The 15,879-nt window shown below is 38.6% G+C and overlaps 2 protein-coding genes across 3 annotated transcripts in view; both read right to left on the bottom strand.

Annotated features, from left to right (window-relative positions):
* LOC101111847 (solute carrier family 15 member 2) overlaps positions 1–388 on the bottom strand; it is a 66,719-nt gene extending 66,331 nt beyond the window's left edge. The window contains exon 1 of the mRNA XM_042232051.1: positions 287–388. The gene's annotated coding sequence lies outside the window, so the exon portion shown is untranslated. The remainder of the gene's footprint in view (positions 1–286) is intronic.
* SLC15A2 (solute carrier family 15 member 2) overlaps positions 1–15,879 on the bottom strand; it is a 42,588-nt gene that overhangs the window by 1,980 nt on the left and 24,729 nt on the right. For both annotated transcript variants that reach the window (XM_004002966.6, XM_060418518.1), the window contains 7 exons: positions 13,621–13,755; positions 12,482–12,646; positions 12,285–12,331; positions 10,561–10,671; positions 9,793–9,889; positions 1,201–1,347; positions 287–391 (listed from right to left, as the gene is read on the bottom strand). In XM_004002966.6, coding sequence (XP_004003015.2) covers positions 287–391; positions 1,201–1,347; positions 9,793–9,889; positions 10,561–10,671; positions 12,285–12,331; positions 12,482–12,646; positions 13,621–13,755 — 807 coding nt within the window. The remainder of the gene's footprint in view (positions 1–286; positions 392–1,200; positions 1,348–9,792; positions 9,890–10,560; positions 10,672–12,284; positions 12,332–12,481; positions 12,647–13,620; positions 13,756–15,879) is intronic.

Genomic DNA, 15,879 nt, shown 5'->3' with positions numbered 1-15,879 from the left:
GAAACTAAAGGGATCTTTATAGGATGAGGAATGGAGAGCAGATTGATACAGGGTCACCAGTTTAGGAAGAGCTTTGGTAGGAGAAGACACGCTCACTGTCCTTGACTCACATGGACCTATGTGGCCATTATTGCAACTTACAGTCTATTTTCCTGGCAAAATCTGTGTCTAATTCATCTCAGGTCAGAGGGTTGAGTGGGAGACAGAAGGGTCGGGGAAGGGCAGCAGAAGAAGATGGACGGAAATCCTTGGGTAGAACGTGCTCCTGTTTCTTTTAGGTACATACCTGAGCCAGGCCACTGAACTGTGCCACAATAAGCACAATGATATTCCCAACTGCAACTGTCAACAACCAGGCCGCCTGGAGTACAGACTTCATGCTAGAGGGAGCCTAGAGAAGACACAAATCTGTGAGTAAAGAAACTCCTTTTACCACCCTCCTATCCCATGCATCTACCCGTAAAACTTCTCCCACCTCAACTTCAAGATTTGAACTTCCCCCACAAGTTCAGCTATCACATCAGTTCAGGGAATGGCAATAATGTTCCTAGTAACAAGATGGAGCTCTTAACTGAATATTTTAATTCATTGTATCATATAATCTTCATTACAACCATAAGGGATAATTTCTATTACTATTCTTATTTTACACAAAAATAGCATCAGAGAGATGATAATTCACTTGCTGAAGGTTACACAATAGATGTTCAGCCAAAATTTGAACTTGGGCAGTTTGATTCCACAGTCCTTATTCTTGATATTTTAGTATCCTCTTCTGGATCCCATACAGCATAGGGATCCAGCCTGCCATGTTCCTGGGAGTCAAGCTGATACTCTGTTCAGGGTCATAAGAAATCTAAAGCTAAAAACTATAGAGGTCTTGGCCATGGTCACATATCTAATTAAGGCAGTCAAAGTGTTGGTTGCTCAGTTGTGTCCAACTCTTTGTGACCCCAGTGACTGTATCCTGCCAGGCTCCTCTGTCCATGGAATTCTCCAGGCAAGAATACTAGAGTGAGTAGCCAATCCCTTCTCCAGGGGATCTTCCCAACCCAAGGATTGAACCTGGGCCTGCTGCATTATAGGCAGATTCTTTACCATCTGAGCCACCAGGGAAGCCCCAAGTGAAGCAATGTCAGGATTAAAACTCCATCCTCTGAGCAGTAATTCTATCTCCACTTTCCACTTGCAAAAACCTACCTGAGAATAAGAAAACTCAAGTCCTGTGACAGAGAACATGACCTCCCCAGCTGTAACAAGGGCATATTGTGGTAGCTGCCATGCGATGGACATTTTGTTGGCTGGCATGTATTCCATCTTCCAGGCCTGAGGACCCTGATTGGTTCTCTTAGTGAGGGAAACAAGAAATGGGCTTGTTAGGAGTCTCAAGTAAATATTACTGGCCTATTGCATTTATGATCTTACATCCATCTCCTGATTGTATTGTCATTCTTGTTGTACCATGAAGAGATTGAGCATTTTCTACACAATTTCATGTTTTTTAAATTCCTTTTGGTAACACTGCACTCACTTGGCTGGCTTCAGTTAATCAGATACCATTATTGCAGAGCCCTTAAATGGTAGACTATTTCAATATTGTAGTTTGGAGTCCCAACATTTTGACCTACTGCATATTTTGATCCTGGCCAACATTTTAAATGTAAAATGGCACTGATATATGAACAATTATCAGAAAAGCATGTACTTTAAAAAGTACAATTAAAATATTTCTAACATTTTCCATTTAAATATCTTACTAAAATTACTTTATTAGAATAAATTATTTCTTGGTAATCCTTACATTAAAGATTTGCCTGATCAATTTTTAAATACCTTTATCAAATACCACCTGCTATTTTGTCTTCTATTTTCTAGCCATTATTTTTAAACTCAAACTTACACATAAAAATTTTGTCAAAAAGATGCTATATTCCTATAAAATTTTGGTCAAAAAGAATCTTTTCAGGGCCAATTTTTTGTTATTAATGTTACCAAATATACATGATTATACAGTCTTTTTTTCCCTAAAACTACTTTTACCGTATGCAAGTTCTCAGCTGTATTTGGTTTTTACTGTACAATAATTGTAATGAAATTTCTGAAATTATGTATTTTTATAGGAGTAAAACCAAGTTATTAGGTAGCAGGTGTTATTAAATAGTAGATGTAATACATGGATATATCATGAGATTAAAAAGAGATAAAATATCAAGTTCAAAACTCCTGAAATAAAAAGTTCTTGATGTTGAAATGATTTTGATTTGATTTCCTTATTTGGAAATAGAGTTGTTGCAGATATAATTAGTCAAGTTATAATTAAATCATTGGGGTGGGCCCTAATCTAATATGACTGATGTCTTCATAAGAGTCAGAGTCACTGCATTCAAAATGTAGTAAGGGAAGTGTTGCTTTCGTTGATATTGTGAACAATACTGGGCATATATTTGGGTTTTCTTAGCCTCAGAGAAGACCATGACCTGAGCTTTTAAATAAAAGTCACATTCTTAAATATTCACAGACAAATATAATAATTAAGTAAGCAAAGTAGATTGAATGGGAATGATACAGACTATGGTAAACTGTCTAAAGTGTACAGCCACTATAGCACCAGCTAAGTGACATGGTAATACTTGTTACAAAACTTTCTGATCTAATAACAAAGAAATGTTAGGAATCCAGTTTCTTTGGTGAAATTGCTTAAATTTTAAATATTGTCAATTAATAATTATTATCATTTTTGTCAAGACTGCAACCAGACAAAACAGAACTACATAGGAACTGGGCCCTCAGAACCTCTAATTTATGATCTCTACTCTAGATGCTTATTAGATCCTTGCATTCAGAAACAATACATATAGCCTCTAACTTGAGCATTATACTATAGACTGAACAAGGAAAAAATGAAATAACACCAGGAATGCAAGTGTTATGAGTTGAGTTGTGTCCCCCTAAAACTCATATGTTGAATTCAAACCCCCATTATCCACCTGAGAATGTGACCTTATTTGGAAATAGAATTGTTGCAGATATAATTAGTCAAATTAAAATAAGCTCACTTAGGTGGGCCCTAATCTAATAAGACTGGTGTCTTCATAAGAGAAATTTGGACATAGACAAATATACAGGGAGAATTCCATGAGAAGATGAAAGTAAAGACTGGGGTGATTCTTCTATATACCAAGCAACACCAAACATTGCCAGAAAACCACTAAAAACTAAAGGAAGCGAAATGAAATGGATTCTTTCTCACAGCTCTCAGAAGGAACCTACTTTACCAACACCTTGGTCTTGGACTTCTAGCCTTCATGACTGTAAGACAATAAATTTCTGTTGTTTAAGCCATTCAGCCTGTGGTACTGTGTTACAGCGGTCCTAGAAAACTAATACAGCTAGGTTGCTTTAACAGCAGAAAATCAATCAATGCACCATATCAATAGAAAATCACAGGGTTTTCAGTAGACACAGAAAAAGCATTTGACAAAATTCAATGCCTCCTCCCACTTTCCTAGTAAAAAACATACAAACAAAAACCACAAGAGACTAGGAATAGAAGGGAACTTAACCTGATACCCAATCAATGACACCTGTGAAAACCCCACAGCTATTGTACTCAAGTGATAAAAGACTGAATGCTTTCCCCCTAAGTGGATGTCTACTCTCACCACTTCTATTCAGTATTTTATTGGTGGTTCAAGCAAGAGTACTTCATTAAGAAAAAGAAGTAAAAGTCATCCACTGAAAGAAAGAAGTAACGCTTCTTTATGCAGATAACATGATCTTGTATGTATAAAGTCCTAAGGGATCCACTAAAAATCTATTAAAACTAACAAACAAGTTTAGTAAGGTTGCGGGACATAAGATCAATATCAATTGTATTTCTACATATTTCCAATGAGCAATTTAAAAATGAAATTAGGGAAATGATTCCATTCAGTTCAGTTCAGTTCAGTCGCTCAGTCGTGTCTGACTCTTTGCGACCCCATGAATCGCAGCACACCAGGCCTCCCTGTCCATCACCAACTCTTGGAGTTCACCCAGACTCATGTCCATCGAGTCGGTGATGCCATCCAACCATCTCATCCTCTGTTGTCCCCTTCTCCTCCTGCCCCCAATCCCTCCCAGCATCAGAGTCTTTTCCAATGAGTCAACTCTTTGCATGAGGTGGCCAAAGTATTAGAGTTTCAGCTTCAACATCAGTCCTTCCAAAGAAATCCCAGGGCTGATCTTCAGAATGGACTGGTTGGCCAAGGGACTCTCAAGAGTCTTCTCCAACACCACAGTTCAAAAGCATCAATTCTTCAGCACTCAGCTTTCTTCACAGTCCAACTCACATCCATACATGACCACTGGAAAAACCATAGCCTTGACTAGATGGACCTTCATTGGCAAAGTAATGTCTCTGCTTTTCAATATGCTGTCTATGCTGGTCATAACTTTTCTTCCAAGGAGCAAGTGTCTTTTAATTTCATGGCTGCAGTCACGATCTGCAGTGATTTTGGAGCCCAGAAAAATAAAGTATGACACTGTTTCCACTGTTTCCCCATCTATTCCCCATGAAGTGGTGGGACCAGATGCCATGATCTTAGTTTTCTGAATGTTGAGCTTTAAGCCAACTTTTTCACTCTCCACATTCTCCTTCATCAAGAGGCTTTTTAGTTCCTCTTCACTTTCTGCCATAAGGGTGGTGTCATCTGCATATCTGAGGTGATTGATATTTCTCCCAGCAATCTTGATTCCAGCTTGTGCTTCTTCCAGCCCAGTGTTTCTCATGATGTACTCTGCATATAAGTTAAATAAGCAGGGTGACAATATACAGCCTTGACGTACTGCTTTTCCTATTTGGAACCAGTGTGTTGTTCCATGTCCAGTTCTAACTGTTGCTTCCTGACCTGCATATAGGTTTCTCAAGAGGCAGGTCAGGTGGTCTGTATTCCCATCTCTTTCAGAATTTTCCACAGTTTATCATGATCCACACAGTCAAAGTCTTTGGCATAGTCAATAAAGCAGAAATAGATATTTTTCTGGAACTCTCTTGGTTTTTCGATGATCCAGCAGATGTTGGCAATTTGATCACATGGATCAATGAAAGTATTAGCCATGCCATGTGGGGCCACCCAGGACAGGCGGGTCATAGTGGAGAGGTCTGACAGAATGTAGTCCATTGGAGAAGCGAATGGCAAACCACTTCAGTATTCTTGCCTTGAGAACCCCATGAACAGTAAGAAAAGGCAAAATGATAGGATACTGAAAGAGGAATTCCCCAGGTCGGTAGGTGCCCAGTATGCTACTGGAGATCAGTGGAGAAATAATTCCAGGAAGAATGAAGGGATGGAGCCAAAGCAAAAACAAAACCCAGTTGTGGATGTGACTGGTGATAGAAGCAAGGTCCAATGCTGTAAAGAGCAATATTGCATAGGAACCTGAAATGTTAGGTCCATGAATCAAGGAAAATTGGAAGTGGTCAAACAAGAGATGGCAAGAGTGAACGTCGACATTCTAGGAATCAGCGAACTAAAATGGACTGGAATGGGTGCATTTAACTCAGATGACCATTATACCTACTACTATGGGCAGGAATCCCTTTGAAGAAGTGGAGTAGCCATTATGGTCAACAAGAGTCTGAAATGCAGTACTTGGATGATTCCATTAGTAACAGCAAAATAAAGAATAAAATACTTAGGAATAAATATAACACAACAAATGTAAAACCTATATTCTAAAAAGTATAAAAGCATTGTTGAAAATATTTACATCTTGAAGAAGACCTAAGATAAATGGAAAGACAGTTCATGTTCACTGATCAGGAGACAATATTGTTAAGGTAGCAAAACTCCTCACAATCACCTCACAAATTCAATGCAATCTTTATAAAAAATCCCAGCCAGCTGCTGATTCCAAGCTAATCCTAAGAATATATGAAAATTCAGGGAACCCATAATAGCCAAACCAGTCTTGAAAGGGAAGAATGAGCAAAATTGAAAGACTCATACTTCCTGATTTTTAAACTGACTACAAAGTAACAGTAATTAACAGATTATGGTATTGGAACAAGAATAAATATATAGGTAAATGGAATAGAATTGACTCCAGAAATAAACCCTCACATGTTTGGTCAGTTGACTTTTGACAAGAATGTCAAGACCATTTAGTGGGAGAAGAAGAATCTTCAACAGATTGTGCTGGGACAACTGGATGTTCACATACAAAAGAATGAAGTTAACCCCCAAGCTCATACCATATGCAAAAATTAACTCAAGATAGATTAAAGTCCTAAATGGTGATTTAGTTGCTAAGTCATGTCTGACTCTTTGCAGTCCCATGTACCATAACCCACCAGGCTTCTCTGTCCATGGGGATTCTCCAGGCAAGAATACTGGTGTGGGTTGCCATTTCCTTCTCCAGGGGATCTTCCCAACCCAGGGATCGAACCCAGGTCTCCTGCATTTCAGGCAGATTCTTTACCAACTTAGCTACATATAGAAGTCCTAAATGTAAGAGGTCTGTCTAGTCAAGCTATGGTTTTTCCAATAGTCATGTATGGATGTGAGAGTTGGACTATAAAGAAAGCTGAGCACCAAAGAACTGATGCTTTTGAACTGTGGTGTTGGAGAAGACTCTTGAGAGTCCCTTGGACTGTAAGGAGATCCAACCAGTCCATACTAAAGGAGATCAGTCCTGGGTGTTCATTGGGAGGATTGATGTTGAAGCTGAAACTCCAATACTTTGGCCACCTAATGCAAAGGGCTGACTCATTTGAAAAGACCCTGATGCTGGGAAAGATTGAGGGCAGGAGGGAGAAGGGGATGACAGAGGATGAGATGGTTGGATGGCATCACCAACTCAATGGACATGAGTTTGGGTAGACTCCGGGAGTTGGTGATGGACAGGGAGGCCTGGCATGCTGCAGTTCGTGGGGTCACAGATCACAAAGAGTCGGACACGACTGAGTGACTGAACTGAACTAAAATGTAAGAGGTAAAAACAATAAAACTTAGAGGTAAATATAGGCATAAATCCTCAAGAGATTAGATATGGCAATGGTTTCTTAGATGTAACACTTAAAGCATATGCAACCAAAGAAAATGTTGATAAACTGAACATCATATAGATTAAAAGTGTTTGTACTTCAGTGGGCACCATCAAGAAAGTTAAAAAGACAATTTTACGAATGGGAGAAAATGTTTGCAAATTGTATATCTAATAATGGACTTATATTTAAAATACATAAAGAATACTTGTATGCTAAGTTGCTTCAGTCTTGTCCAACTCTTTGTGAACGCTATGGAATGTAGACTGCCAGGCTCCTCTGTCCATGATTCTCCAGGCAAGAATACTGGAGTGGGTTGCCATGCCCTCTTCCATGGGATCTTCCCCAACCAGGTATGGAACCTATGTCTCTTATGTCTCCTGCATTGACAGGCAGGTTCTTTACCACTAGCATCACCTGGAAAGCCCTTACAAGTCAATAATTAAAAGACAATTCAATTAGAAATTGCACAAAGAATCTGAATAGACATTTCTCCAAACCTGATTACAAATGGCCAATAAGTACATTAAAAGGTGCTCAACATCATTAGCCATCAGGAAAATACAAATCAAAACCACAATGAGATACCATTTCATACTTACTAGAATGGCTATAATTAATAAGACAGAAAAATAAGTGCTACAAAGATGTGAGAATATTGCCACTTTCAACTCATGGGAATGATAAATGTGCATTCACTTTGCAAAAGGGCTTCCCTGGTGGCTCAGATAGTAAAGAATCCATCTGCAATGCAGGAAACCTGGGTTTGATCCCTCGGTTGGGAAGGTTCCCCAGGAGGAGGGTATAGCAACCCCTTCCAGTATTCCTGTGTGGAGAATCCCCATGTACAGAGGAGCCTGGCAGGCTACAGTCCAAATGGTCACAAAGAGTCGGACACAACTGAGCGACTAAGCACATGGCAGTTCCTCAGATGGTTAAACACAGAATTACCATGTGACCCAACAATTCCACTCCTAGTTATATACCCAAGAGAAATGAAAATATATGCCCACACAAACATTTGTACATGAATATTCACAGCTAAATTATTTATATCAGTCAAAAGGTGAAAACACCAAATGTCCATATACTGATGAATACATAAACAATATGTGTTATATCCATGCTGCTTCTGCTGCTGCTAAGTCGCTTCAGTCGTGTCCGACTCTGTGTGACCCCAGAGATGGCAGCCCACCAGGTTCCCCCGTCCCTGGGATTCTCCAGGCAAGAACACTGGAGTGGGTTGCCATTTCCTTCTCCAATGCATGAAAGTGAAAAGTGAAAGTGAAGTCGCTCAGTCGTGTCTGACTCCTAGCGACCCCATGGACTGCAGCATACCAGGCTCCTCCGTCCATGGGATCTTCCAGGCAAGAGTACTGGAGTGGGTTGCCATTGCCTTCTCCATGCAATGGGATATTATTGGGCTATAAAAAGAAGTGAAGTACTGTTATATACCCTGAAAAGACCCTGATGCTGGGAAAGATTGAGGGAAGGAGGAGAAGGGTATGACAAAGGATGAGATGGTTGGATGGCATCACCAACTCAAAGGACATCAGTTTAGGTAGGCTCTGGGAATTGGTGATGGACAGGAAGGCCTGGTGTACTGCGGTTCATGGGGTCGCAAAGAGTTGGACACGGCTGAGCGACTGAACTGAACTGTTATATACTACAGTATGAGTGAACCTTAAAAATAAGCTAAATGAAAGAATCCAGACACAAAAGATCACATAGTATATCATTCTATTTATACTAAATGTCCAAAATAGATCAATGTATAAAGAAAGAAAGTAAACAAGTAATTGTCTAGGCATAAGGGGTTTGGGAGGAAATGGTGAGTAACTGCTGATGAGTATGGGGCTTCTTTTTGGAACGAGGAAAATGTTCTAAAATTACACAACTCCGAATTTTTTAAACACTACTGAATATATATTCTTGAAAATATATTCTACATATGTATTGAACATACAATGCATATTGAATATGTTAATACATTTTAAACCATTATATACTTGAAGTGGGTGAATTGTATGGTATATGAATTATATCTCAATAAGGCTATAATAAAAAATGGCATACCAAAAATGTCATGCTAATTAAATTACAATAAATAAAATGTTACAGATTATTCTCATCATCCTTCTAGAAGTATTCCATATTTTTCTTATTCACTATCTACTTTTTATATTTAATACAATGTCAAAAGTAATGGAATAAAATTAGAATCAAAATTAACATCAGCGGTCTAAAACCCTGATGGCTGAACAACTGCTTTTGATGGGCCACAGTTAATTGATCCCCCAAACTTTGTGTAAAGATTGACATTTGCTGCAAGTCTTGGTATTTCAGACTGTGATATACTAGCAGATCAATTTCCAAGGAGCTAGGAGAACCACATGTGGAGTCAGTCAAGAAGACCAAAATAATTTTAGTTTTCTTGGTGCCATAATGAGACTGGAGCAGACCATGTCTAGCAGTGACTCAAGATAAGTTATGTCTACCATTCCCCAAGATCCTGTGCCTGCTGCCAATGTTATCTATTTTAAGTCCTCTCTGGAGACCTTAGTAGCTTTTCTAAAGTCACTATAGAAGCTATCACCTTACACTAGAGATAAGTATGTGATACCGTCTTGCCACAGAGTCTTCTTTGGATCCAGGATATATATATAGATACATATAGACATAGATTATATATGTTTAGATATGATATAGTTATATAGATACAGATATATGGAAGGAAAGACTGAGGATAGCCATGGGCTACTTACATTAGTAATAACAAACAGATAAACTGCACCAAAGTCTAGTAGGCCCAAATTCAGCGAAAAATCCTCATTCTTTGTTCTACAATGCACTGTAGGATATCTGCAACAGGATAAATTTAGGTTAGAATGAACATTACAATTTAGAAAAGCACTTCCATCTCTGGTGGAAAGAGTGATTTCATCTCTCTACTGATGGTGAATCAATCAGCAAAGCTACCATTTCTCTTTGAGGAGTCTTAGAGTAAATTATTTTCTTGCAAGGTTTTTTCCACACCTGATCTGAGATTTCATCGCCTGTTGGGTATTTTTTTTTTTAACCTTAAACCTGAATGCAGAAGGTACAAATTGCCTTCTGTTGTATACTTCAGACTCTAAGTCTTCTCATCTAAATCTTATGAATTTTTCTCTTCTGAACCTTATGAACTAGTAGAACAGCTTAAAACTGAATCTGAAAGGATAAGCTCAAAGTAACAAGGTGTTAATAGGAGTTACAAAAGGGTAGGAATGAGAGCCAATAATAAACTGGCAAACCTCCAGGAGATGGCCTTCACAACAAGCATGGTCTCAATATGTCTCTGCAGAAAATGAGACTGAGGAAAGGAGTCAAAGGTTGCAAAAGAGGAGTCTGTGTATATTTACAATTAGCTGAGATATATTAGGTATATAATTAGGTGTAACTTCTAAACCTAATCTGCCCACCTATTACACAAACAAAGTATTTAAAAATCAGTTGTTGATAAAAATAAAATGTCCACAGGGTAGTGCTCTTACTCTCCTCTTTGCACAGTTCTGTAAGCAGACACACCATAGTCTTCAGCAACAATGAGGGATGCATCTGTACCCAGGGAGACATTGACCTCTTCATGCAAAGTGTTAACAAACCTAAGGGTAGAGACACTGTTAGAGATCAGAAAAACTCTCCCACCTGAAAAATGGGCAGGGGCCTTTTCTGTTTTGTTTATTGCTATATGCCTAGTGCCTAGAACAGAGGCTGGCACATAAAAGGTACATGATATATATTGTTAACTGAATGAATAAAGGAACTCACACATAAGTAATTAGTAGTCTTAGCTGTCCCTATCTTTTTCTTTCCTCAGGTATTAGCTTTTTGTCTGCCATATCATCACTTGATCTCAACTGGGATGATACTATCATGATCACTCATGGCAGTTTGAGCCTCCTCAGAAACCCAGCTTAGGTGCACCTGATTTCTTTCTGTTTTCTAATGATGGAATTCATCACTTGAAGCTCAAAAAGGAAAATAATTATGTATATATAAATACATATTAGTATTTATATAAAACTGATACTTTACTTTATAAATGAAGTCTGATTAAATTTATATAAAACTCAGACTCCCAACCCACAGTAGGTTAAGCTATCATTGTTTGGGTCTTCAGACAAACTTGAACTCTTCCAGAACCATCTTTTTAGTCTTTTGAACCTGAGCCTAAATTGTTCCCTCTGTTTCAATTTTTGGTAGCATTTGTGTTAGTCCCTGGCTCATGGGATTAGAAGGGCAATTCCCTCTAAAACTGTTGATGTTGATTCCTGGATTTTTGGTCATCCTGCACTAACCTAGAAATTGCTCCCTTTCATCCTTACTGGAGGTTTCCACTGCTCTCTGACCCAGGGAAGACATATTTTGATCTGTTTAATTTTTCTGAAAATCATGCAAAGGCAGATTATTATGACTGTTCCAGCCTTCAGTGAAATTCAAATTTTTCATTAAAAGTTCTCCTCTAAAATGCTATTCTCTATAGCAACCATCTAATCTTGATGGCCACAGGCACATGCATCCTGCCCCTGTGAGCAAGTGACCTCTTCAGGGCTTCATCTTTGTAACTGTCCCAGGGTATCTAACGAGACCTTCAAGCTTATCTAGATTCAAAACCAAGTGTTTTGACTCCAAGTATGTTACCTTTACTAAACCATGATGCCTCTATAGGTTCATTTTAAATTTTACTTTAAAAACATAGTAACTATAAAAGATATTCAACTTCCAGTAGTGAAGGGAGAAATATTTACTTCTAAATTTCTCTCTGAGGATCACAGACAGGAAGTAGTTGATTTTTTTCTTAAGAGCAAGACAAGTGCATAAAATTCAGTAGAAGCAATCCATGCGACAGAGCACAGAGGGGCGTACATAGACACAGGGTCATTTTTGACTATCATTGAGAAAGCAAGCCGAAAGACTTGGTTTTGAATCTGTGCCTCTCAGTTCCCTGGGGAAATGCTTTGACACCAATCCTCCTGACATTCTAGGAAAAAGCATCCTATACAAGACAATCAGAATGTGAAGTTCTGTAGACAGACACATTGTGTTATTTCAATTGGAAGTGGAAATTCTGTTTTTTTGTCTTCAAGTGGCATCTCGAATAGTGTGACATATTCTGCAGAATGAAGAATATGGGGTCTCTTCTGAAGCCCCACAGCTTAGAAGAGACCCCAGATTCAAGAGAACAGAGAGGCCTGGGTCTCCTTGATATCCAAACCTCATGGCTATCATCCCATTGGTTGTTTTGTTTTCTTCATCCTTCACCTACAATAGAGGGAGTAAAAATCAGTTACCAGTGACTAGAAGGAAGTGATAATCATAAAATTTGATCATCAGATATATCATTGGTAAGATATTGATGAGCCAGTCATCATACTCTAAGATAATTTGGAAATTAGGCCATTCCTCACTTACCATCATGCTAGAAATACTTTCCCCATCTTCTCGAATGATCAGGGTGTACCATATTTTCTCCTCCACAGAATGCTCAGTGTAGACAGACACATTGTGATATTTCAATTGGAAGTGGAAATTCTGGCTTTTTGTCTTCAAGTGGAGTTTGGAATAGTGTGGCATATTCTGCAGAATGAAGAGCCTGTTACATTCACCTTCTACCCCACCTTGAACACTGCAATCTCATAGTAAAACCCCCACCTTGAACAATACAATCTCATAGTAAACCAGGGCAGTTGACCTCATCAGATATTTTCAACATTACTCTTTAACTTCATAATACCATTTCTGGTAATATACCATAGGATGAATTATAGGCATGAATAAAGATTTATGAGTAAGGATGTTCATTATAGGATTACTTATAATAATTAAAATACCGATAAGGAAATGTTTTACTAAACTGAGATATTTCCACAGAATGGAGTATTATGTATCCATTAATACCACATACTCAAAGGACACAGGAAAATGCTTATATCTAAGGACACAGGAAAATGCTTTTGATGCAGTTTATCTTAAGAAAATTTCAAAGTCAATACAGCATACAGTGTTTCAATACTTTTTAAAAATTTGTTTATTCATTTATACAAAACTGCTATCTATAATTAATATCTGTGTGATGGACTTATAGGTGGATTTTATATCTGTTGACACACTCCCTAATTTTCAATAATAAATGTATATTTTATTAAAGTATTTTTAAATGAATATTTCAGAATATGTATAATATAGAAGGAAAATATGCAAGCTAAAGTCTTCCACAGGGTGTGTGTAGGAAGCAGTTTGAAATACTAAAACAAATTACCACCTATTGAGAACTTACAATGTCTCAGACATTATGCTAAGCACTTTTTTTTTATATATTTATCCTTACCACAGCTTATGACATAAAAATTACTGCCATTTTACAGATGATAAAACTGAGGCTTAGAGATACAAATAACTTGTTCAAGGTCTTATAACTACAGAGTGACAGAATCAGGAATTGGATTGGGACAGTTTGACTCAACAAATGCATGCTACAAACCACTGTATTACGGTGCTGTCTTGCCAAATAATCTGAATGTGTTTCTAACTCACTCAAGTCCGTATGTCACCTGAAAAGAATTGATGGACTCTGCCAACAGAGTATTATTTTCATCGCTGAGCACTGTTATCTTCACCTCATCATCTGCCAGATTTAAGACTTGTAGGAAAATCTCTTGGGAATCTGGCTGGTATGGGGCCATTTCCTTAGGACAGAGAACACATGTTAGAATTACCAACAAATCACCTGTGAGATACAATGAGATCATATACTGCAGTGCTATCTTGATAGCCAAGTTTATCCAGTCAAGAGGACACAGTTTTCTACTTCTAAAGAGCATTTGGCTTTGAAAACTCTGAAGGCAGTTTGGAGCAGGAATCTCCACCTCACTGTAGTAAGCACTGATCAGAGCAGTTTAGTTGCTCAGTCATGTCCAACTCTTTGTGACCCCATGAACTGTAGCACACCGGTTTCCCTGTCCATCACCAACTCCCAGAGTTTGCTCAAACTCATGTCCATTGAGTCGGTGATGCCATCCAACCATCTCATCTTCTGTCATCCCCTTCTTCTGCCTTCAGTCTTCCTAGCATCAGGGTCTTTTCCAATGAGTCAGTTCTTTGCAGCAGGTGGCCAAAGTATTGGAGTTTCAGCTTCAGAATCAGTCCTTCCAATTAATATTCAGGATTGATTTCCTTTAGGATTGACTGGTTTGATCTCTTTGCAGTCCAAGGGACTCTCAAGAGTTTTCTCCAGCACTACAGTTCAAAAGCATCAGTTCTTCGACATTCAGCTTTTTTTATGGTCCAACTCTCACATACATACATGACTACTGGAAAAAGCCATAGCTTTGATTAGATGGACCTTTGTTGGCAAAGTAATGTCTCTGCTTTTTAATATGCTGTCTATGTTTGTCATAGCTTTTTTACCAAGGAGCAATCATCTTTTAATTTCATCATTGCAGTCAACATCTGCAGTGATTCTGGACCCCAAGAAAATAAAGTCTCCCACTGTTTCCCCATCTATTTGCCATGAAGTGATGGGACTGGATGCCATGATCTTAGTTTTCTGAATGTTGAGTTTTAAGCCAGCTTTTTCACTCTCCTCTTTCACTTTCATTAAGAAGCTCTTTAGTTCCTCTTCACTTTCTACCAGAAGGGTGGTGTCATCTGCATATCTGAGGTTACTGATATTTCTCCCAGCAATCTTGATTCCAGCTTGTGCTTCATCTAGCCTGGCATTTCACATGATGTACTCTGCATATAAGGTAAATAATCAGGGTAACAATATACAGCCTTGACATACTTCTTTCCTGATTTGGAACCAGTCTGTTGTTCCATGTCCAGTTCTAACTGTGGCTTCTTGACCTGCATATAGATTTCTCAGGAGGCAGGTAAGGTGGTCTGGTAGTCCTATCTCTTGAAGAATTTTCCACAGTTTGTTGTGATCCACACAGTCAAAGGCTTTGGCATAGTCAATAAAGCAGAAATAGATGGTTTTCTAGAACTCTCTTGCTTTTTTGATGTTGGCAATTTGATCTCTGGTTCCTCTGCCTTTTCTAAATCCAGCTTGAACATCTGGAAGTTCTTGGTTCATGTACTGCTAAAGCCTGGCTTGAAGAATTTTGAGCATTACTTTGCTAGCATGTGAGATGAGTGTAATTGTGCAGTAGTTTGAGCATTCTTTGGCATTGCCTTTCTTTGGGATTGGAATAAAAACTGATGTTTTCCAGTCCTGTGGCCACTGCTGAGGTTTCCATATTTGCTGGCATATTGAGTGCATCACTTGCACAGCATCATCTTTTAGGATTTGAAATAGCTCAGCTGGAATTCCATCACCTCCACTAGCTTTGTTCATAGTGATGCTTTCTAAGGCCCATTTGACTTCATATTCCAGGATGTCTGGCTCTAGGTGAGTGATCACACTATCGTAGTTATCAGGGTCATGAAGATCTTTTTTGTATAGCTCTTCTGTGTATTTTTGCCACCTCTTCTTAATATCTTCTGCTTCTGTAGTCTTTCCCTACACCAGGGTATCTTCCCAACTCAGGAATTGAACTCACATCTCCCGCATAGCAGGTGGATTCTTTATCAACTGAGCTATCAGAGAATCCCCTGTAAGCACCGATGTCAGGTAACAAACTCCATGCTTTGTGACTTGGCTGTGGCCCCATACATCATTCCCCAATAGTGATTATTCAACCTGCCAAAAGGTATTTGAGTGTTTGGTAAGGTATCAAAGAGATGATTATATATCTTGGATACTGGTGTTTGGAAATTCCTACATCATTCAGGTGGGAGGTGGGCTTCATTTTACACTGCTGCTCTACTCC

Source organism: Ovis aries, chromosome 1, assembly GCF_016772045.2.
Source record: "Ovis aries strain OAR_USU_Benz2616 breed Rambouillet chromosome 1, ARS-UI_Ramb_v3.0, whole genome shotgun sequence".
NCBI classification, from domain to species: Eukaryota; Metazoa; Chordata; class Mammalia; order Artiodactyla; family Bovidae; genus Ovis; species Ovis aries.
The sequence above is the reverse complement of the archived record's forward strand: the minus strand, read 5'-3'. Positions and strand labels throughout refer to the sequence as shown.